The sequence below is a fragment of the Cyphomyrmex costatus genome, unplaced genomic scaffold (assembly GCF_001594065.2).
Source record: "Cyphomyrmex costatus isolate MS0001 unplaced genomic scaffold, Ccosl1.0 scaffold1279, whole genome shotgun sequence".
NCBI lineage: Eukaryota > Metazoa > Arthropoda > Insecta > Hymenoptera > Formicidae > Cyphomyrmex > Cyphomyrmex costatus.
In genome coordinates this window covers 26,792-34,712 of record NW_017275259.1, presented here as the reverse complement: position 1 = coordinate 34,712, position 7,921 = coordinate 26,792, and the positions used below count along the sequence as shown (strand labels likewise).

At 45.9% G+C, this 7,921-nt stretch overlaps 1 protein-coding gene across 1 annotated transcript; it reads left to right on the top strand.

Annotated features, from left to right (window-relative positions):
• The first annotated feature begins 1,546 nt into the window (after positions 1-1,546).
• On the top strand, positions 1,547-5,752 carry LOC108782482 (uncharacterized). The gene has a single exon (XM_018550764.1). It carries the CDS (start codon positions 1,547-1,549, stop codon positions 5,750-5,752), a length of 4,206 nt encoding a protein of 1,401 aa, XP_018406266.1.
• Positions 5,753-7,921: the final 2,169 nt, after the last annotated feature.

The window sequence follows — 7,921 nt, the reverse complement described above, 5'->3', positions numbered from 1 at the left end:
ACTCGCTTGTTTTTGACAATAGAAGAAAAAGTGTCAAACAAAAGTTGCTTGGTTTCGAGGGGCACATAATGCGATGTCAATAATTGTTTTTTTGTTGGAGGCGCTAAAAAGATATGAAGGTCACCTCCATTTTTTTAAATAGAATTATGTAATTCTTTTAGATAACGTTGTTCCGGAATAGGATAAGTTTCGAGCTACAAAAGCCGAATAAAGGATCGATTGCGCCATCCATCGATTCTGTCCGTGAATCTTTCGTCGCACTCACCGCGCCGTCTTGCGAATATCATTACTACAATTTAGCCGCATATTTGGAAACCGATGTCGCTGTCGTCCTGCCGATTCGTCGCGCTAATCGCGTAGCGCGATTCTCCCCTCAGACACAAATCAGTACTTGCCGTGTCAAGTCGTGCTCTCAATTACTCGACGAAAGCAGCAGCTTTCTTTCTACGTGTTCGCTACCGCGACTCGTTACTTTGTTCTTCTCATCACGGCTACCGTCGTGGATGAGTATCGGCGTATTAACAGCAGTTAATCGTCGCTCTCGTCGTGCCACGCGAATAACACTGCGTTTACTGTGAATAAAGCTTGCTTACAACAAGTGAAAAGAGGAGTGCTCAGTGGTCTCATCCTTCCAGTCCACTAATCCATTCCGTCATTCGAGATCTCAGTCGAGATCGAAACAGCGATTCACACACACATCGAACATTCTGGTCCTTCGAGCCGGATTCGTGGCGGATAAACAACAAGGGACATTGTGACTCTTCGTTCACTTTCGTGAACGTAAGTGACGTGGCACATCGCAAGGTTTCTGTTTCGAGCATACTAAGTTACGGAAACCTCTCAAAATCATAATGGAAGAATTACTATCGCAGCAGCGATTAGCTATGCGCTCTGTCACACGCGCATTGGAAAACTTTAAGAAGATCGGCCGTGCAAATCACACGTACGGCATAGTTCGGAATCGCCTTCAAACTCTCAAGGAGACTTACGCTCGATGCGAGCTCCTGCACGCACAACTGCTCAAAGTCGCCACCAAGGAACAAAAGGATACCGAGAAATACTTCAAGGAGGATGTCTACATCGAATTGGAGGACGCCTATCTCGCAGCATCGGACTACATCTCCGACGCCCTCGCCTCTCTCGAAGCAGATCAAGCGCCATCAAGTCCAGGGTTATCCGTGAGTCAATCACAGAAATCCGAAAAATCTCTTACATTACCGCGCATTAATTTGCCGAAATTCTCCGGCGATTTACGGGAATGGGAAACGTTTCGCGATCAATTCCGCTCCATGATTATCGATCATGCCGAGTTGTCGAATGTTACGCGCTTGCAATACCTTTATCCATGTTTAAAGGACGAAGCACGCGACGCGTTGCGTAATCTCCCTTTGACCGAAGCTAATTTAAAATCGCGTGGACTGTACTGCTCGCGCGTTACGATGATAAGCGTCGATTAGTGTCGGAACATATTCATACGCTTCACACGCTACCGGCCGTTAATACCGATTCCGCGCAGGATCTTATGTCGCTTCGAGATAAAGCTAATATGTCAATTCAAGCGTTAAAAAATCTCGGTCGTCCAGTTGAGTGGTGGGACGATTTGCTCGTCTATCTAGTCGTGCAAAAATTAAATAAAGCCACGCGTAAAGCATGGGAATTACATTTAGGCGATAAAACGGAATATCCGTCGTATACGGATCTTCATAACTTTCTCGCATCGCGAATTCGAGCGTTCGAGAATATTCCAACGACCAGTACGGTCAAAACAAAACCGAGCAAGTCGTCCGTGCAAAGTCACACGACGACCGCTACCGGAGCTCATTGTCCGCTTTGTAAACAAGATCATTTCTTGTCAGTATGTCCTGATTTCAAGAAGAAACAGGTTAACGAGCGTCGCGATCTTATTGTCAAATTTAAACGATGTCTCAACTGTTTAAGCGCTCGACATTTCGCGAACACATGTCCGAGTAAACATAACTGTCGTCAATGCCAACAAAGGCATCATACGATGCTTCACGAAGCGACGACATCAAGCGCGACCGAGAATTCCCTTGAATCCAACGAAACGAATACGTCAAATGACAACAACGTCGTTTCACATTTAATTACGAAAACAACATTTGACAAATCTCGTGTTCTATTAGCTACCGCGCGGATTCAGGTGAGTTCTTCGTCTGGTCGCACAGATGTCATACGCGCATTGTTAGATCAAGGATCTGTCACTAGTTTAATTAGTGAAAATCTCGCTCAACGGCTACGGTTATCGCGAACACGCGTTGCTGTCTCGGTTACCGGAATCGGTGAAACGCAATCCGTCGCACGACATGCTGCTCTTATTTCGGTATCATCTAAGACCGGCAAGGGTCCGTCATACTCGACGACCGCAATTATTATGCGCTCTCTGACTAAATACACGCCGCCTAAAATAGCATATGAAATCTCTCTAGCTCATTTAAGCGGCCTGCCATGGGCTGATCCGCAGCCCTCAAGTGCCGATCCGATCGAAATGATCATCGGCGCTGATCTATACGGTGTTGTTCTGTTACCGGGCCTGTGCTCAGGTTCCTCTAATCAGCCAACAGCTCAGAATTCCATTTTCGGCTGGATCATGTCTGGTCCGATTTCGACGAGTTCGTCTTCAAACATGTCTAACGTGACAGTTAATCATACCACGTTGCACGACAATCTCGATGACGAAATTCGTCAGTTCTGGGAAGTCGAAGAACTTCCGCAAGTATCATACCTCACTCCTGAGGAACAACGTTGTGAGGAACATTTCCGAGCAACTCATTCTCGTGACTCGAATGGACGGTACGTCGTACGGCTACCGTTCAAAGCCAATCCTCCGATTGCAATAGGCGAATCTCGTCACATCGCCTCATCACTTCTTTCACGGCTTGAAGGCCGTCTTCAAAATAAAAGGGATATCGCATCCGAATATCGAGAGTTCCTACTGGAATACGAAAATCTCGGTCATATGAAGAAAGTAGACGAACCCGTCTCTGCTTCACAATCAGTTTACATCCCGCATCATGCGGTGATTCGCGAGCATAGCAGCACCACGCGGTTGCGCGTCGTGTTCAATGCATCTCAGTCGACATCGAACGGCTCTTCACTTAACGATCATCTCATGATCGGTCCTAAGTTACAAACCGACCTTCGTTCGGTAATTCTTCGATGGCGACAACATCGTTATGTTTTCACTGCCGATATCGCAAAAATGTATAGGCAGATTCAAGTCGATCCGCGCGATCAAGACTATCAGCGCATCTTATGGCGCTCTTCATCATCCGAAGCGGTGCAAGACTACCGCTTGCTTACTGTTACTTACGGTATGGCGTGTGCTCCATACCTCGCTCTTCGCACGATTCAGCAATTGACGCAAGACGAAGGCGCTCAATTTCCTCTTGCTCAATCAGTTTTACGCAATCAAATCTATGTAGATGATTGCATCTTCGGCGCGGATGACAAGCCGCTTGCAAGGCAAATCCGCAATCAATTAATTTCATTGTTACAAAAAGGTGGATTCCTCCTCCGTAAGTGGGCAAGCAACTGCCCTACGTTACTCAACGACCTACCGGTCAATGAAAAGAGTCTCAGTCAAGGCAAAATTCTGCAAAGCGACGAAAGTTTCAAAGTCTTAGGCGTCACGTGGCTCCCTGCAACCGATACATTTCAATTCTCAGTCGAAGTTACCACGTCGATCCCAGATTCTAAACGGAAAATTCTGTCTACTATAGCAAAATTATTTGACCCGCTCGGGTGGCTTGCTCCGGTCATAATTACTGCAAAAATTATCATGCAACAATTGTGGGCTACTAAGTGTTCGTGGGATGATCCAATTCCACCCCCTCTCATGCAAAAATGGCACAATTATCACACGCAGCTAATTCAACTGCGTAATATCTCTTTGCCACGATGGACTGCCTTCGGTTCCGACACAAGTCACTGTGAGCTTCACGGCTTCGCTGACGCATCGTCCGTCGCATACGCCGCTGTCATATATCTTAAAGTGATCTCGCTCATGGGATCAGTTACTGTTTCGCTATTAATAGCAAAATCAAAAGTCGCGCCTCTTAAGCCCTTGACAATTCCAAGACTCGAACTATGCGCTGCTGCGCTTTTAGCACGAACAATGTCGTTTGCCAGAACGACATTAGAACTTTCGACAATTCCATGTCATTGCTGGACGGATTCAACCGTCACTCTCGCTTGGCTACGCCAATCTCCATCTCGATGGAAAACGTTTGTCGCGCATCGCGTGAACGATGTGCAAACTCTAATACCTGATGCCAAGTGGCATCATGTTCCGACTCATCAGAATCCCGCGGATCTAGCATCACGCGGAGTTACCGCTTCCTCGTTCGCGGAGAGCTCACTGTGGTGGCAAGGCCCCGAGTGGCTCAAGCTTCCTTCAAGTATGTGGCCGAATGAATCTCGGCAAGATCACGACACCTCGCTCGAAAAACGTTCGACCCTCGTCGTACAAACTCTCGATATCGAATCTCAATGGGACTTAGCTTCCCGCTATTCTTCATGGCCGAAGCTTCTTCGCATAACGGCCTATCTAATCCGCTTTATTAATAAGCTTCGAAATCGTATATACAAAAAGCGGTCGTCAACCGACGAATCCGACTCTATTCCATCCGATATAATTTCGGTGGACGAATACAAACACGCGCGACTATTTTGGTTACGCGTCATTCAACAAAATCTTTTTCTCGATGATGTGCGTCGATTAAAAAATTCGAAACCCGTAGCGAAAACTAGCAAACTAATCTCACTTAATCCATTCTTGGATGACGATGATTTAATTCGCGTAGGCGGTCGATTACGAAAATCCGACCTTTCATATAACGCTAAATGTCCTCTCATTCTAGCAGCACATCCACTCGTTACGTTGATAATTCAACACGCTCATCTGCGTTCGCTCCACGCGGGCACGCAACTAACATTATGTGTTTTACGCGAAGAATTTTGGATTCTTCGCGCTCGTCAAACGGTGCGAGCCGTCTTGTATCGTTGCATTACTTGCACGCGCGAAAAGGCGGTTATCCCCAGTGAACTCATGGGCGATCTCCCGCCAATGCGCATTCGACAAGTCGATCGCGCATTCTTACATTGCGGACTTGACTATGCCGGGCCCGTTCCTGTCAGATTAAATTCAGGCCGTGGATACAAATCTCAGAAGGCCTACATTGCCGTATTCGTCTGTATGACGACGCGCGCAATACATCTCGATTTAGTCAGCGATTATACTACCGCCGCGTTTCTCGCAGCATACGCGCGCTTCTGCTCTCGGCGCGGGATGCCGACCGATTTATATTCCGATAACGCAAAGAATTTTCGCGGAGCTGATCGCGAATTGAAAGCTGCAATTCATGCAGCAAAACAAGATTCAAACTTGCGAAGCAAACTGTCGTGCGACGGTGTCCGTTGGCACTTCATTCCCCCTTCCGCGCCTCACTTCGGAGGCCTATGGGAAGCCGGCGTTCGCAGCGTCAAATATCATCTCAAACGCGTTATCGGTTCACACACGCTGACATTCGAAGAGCTTACGACGCTGCTCTATCAAATCGAAGCGTGCCTCAACTCACGTCCGATCACTCCGATGTCAGATAATCTTGATGATTATTCATGTCTGACACCGGGTCATTTCTTAATTGGTAGCGCTCTCACAACGCCACCATCTCCTACTCTACTCGAAACAAAAGAAGCGCGTCTGACTCGTTGGCAACTCGTGAAGCAATAAGGCGAAGTTATTTGGAAAGCATGGTCAAATGATTATTTAACCGGATTACAACAACGCTCAAAATGGCGCGTCGCTCAAAAACTCGCTCGAGTCGGACGCCTAGTTCTTTTACGCGATCCCCTTGCACCACCGTGCAAGTGGGAACTCGGTCGTATCATTGAATGCCACCCCGGAGACGACGGATTAACGCGCGTCGTCACTGTGAAAACGTCAAAATCGATATATAAACGTTCCATAGTTAAGCTATGTTTCTTACCCGTTGATTTAAACGAAACGTCAACATAAACGATTTCCTTTCGTGGCATTCATTGATCGAACTCCTTTAGCTCGAACTTCATCATCACTCCTTTTATCTCCTTTATGTGGAGCATAGGACGTCTACGAGTCTCCTCCATCTTACTCTATTTTGGGCAATCGTTTTTATTTCTGCCCAGCATTTTCCAATAGATTTAATTTCATTATCTATTGTTCTCCTCCAAGACATGGCAGGTCTCCCTCTTTTGCGCTTTCCTTGCGGATTGTATTCCATAGCCATGCGAGCTATGTTATGCGGATCTTTTCTTAGAGTATGGCCGATCCATTTCCATTTTCTGCGGCGGATTTCAGTGCCTATTTTTTCTTGCTTGGAAGCGCGCAGTAGTTCTTCATTTGTTGGTAAGTTTGGCCAGAACAGTCTCAGAATTCGTCGCAGACATTTGTTCACGAAGACCTGAAGTTTGTTTATCAGTCCATCTGTGTTTTTCCAGGTCTCGCAACCGTATAGCAGCACAGATTTGATGCAAGCATTGAATAAACGAAGCTTATGTATGTTAGACATCTTTGAGCTTCTCCATATTTTATTAAGTCTGAAGAAGGCTTGTCGGGCCTTGTTTATTCTTTTGCTAACATCGATGTTGGTTCCTCCGTCTTTGGCAATTACGCAACCAAGGTATACAAAGTCGTTGACTTCTTCGATTGTGCGTCCTTCAATGGAAATAGGTGTGCTTATGTTTGTTCCAATACGCATTATTTTTGTTTTGTTGGTATTGATCTTTAGTCCAACTTCTGCAGCGTATCTTTGAAGTGCTGAAATTCTCCCCTGTGCATCTTTGTGTGTATGAGATAGTAACACGATGTCGTCCGCATAGTCGAGATCGTCAAGTCGGCGAGTCAGCAGCCACTGTATTCCGCCTGTTGTTTCTTGATTGCATTTTTCCATCACCGTATCCAGTACCATTAAGAATAGCATCGGTGATAGAATGCAGCCTTGGCGTACACCTCTTCTGATTTGGAAGGAGGGGCTCAGTTTTCCTTTGAAGAGAACACCGCATTCCGCGTTATCATATAATTCTTTTATTAATCTTGTTATTTGGGCTGGTATTCCAAATTTTTCTAGTGTTTTCCATATAGCCGGCCAAGTCACGGTGTCAAATGCTCTTTCAAAGTCCACGAAAGTCAGATACAGTGGTGAGTTGAATTCTGCTGCTTGCTCCACTATAATTCGAAGGCTGCTTATATGATCTATGCAGCTGTGTCCCGGGCGGAATCCTGCTTGTTCTTTTCTCAATTTTTCATTGACGTGCGCTGTCATTCTCTCGCGGATGATTGACGCTAGAATCTTCGTAATTGTATTCAGTAGGGTTATTCCTCGCCAGTTCTTACATTCACGGAGATCACCTTTCTTTGGAATTGTGATGATTATTCCTTGTTTCCATTTCGCCGGGATGCTGCCTGTGTCCCATACTTCTGTTATAATGGGGGCAAGTGTTTCCGCCGCAAATGATGGATCAGTTTTAAGTAATTCCGGTGCGATGCCGTCACTACCTGCGGCTTTGTTGTTCTTGAGTTTCTTTATTGCTAATCTGATTTCAGCAACTGATGGTGACTTTGTGCTGATACGAGATGATGTTGTATAGTCTATGTCGCAGTTATCTATTGTTGGGTCGTCGTGTTTAAAGAATTCTACCCATCGATTAAGTTGTTGTTGTTCCGTAGTGAGAATATGGCCATCGCTGTTCTTAATTTGTGGAATGCTTGTAAAATGGCCGGTGATCCTCCTGATACATTGGTATGTTTTGCGCACGTCCTTTTGTTCCGCCGCCACTTCAGCGTCATTGATGATGTTTTCTTCGAATTTACGACGATCTCTTCTTGCCATTTTCTTAATTTGTTTTTCTATGTTGTTATATC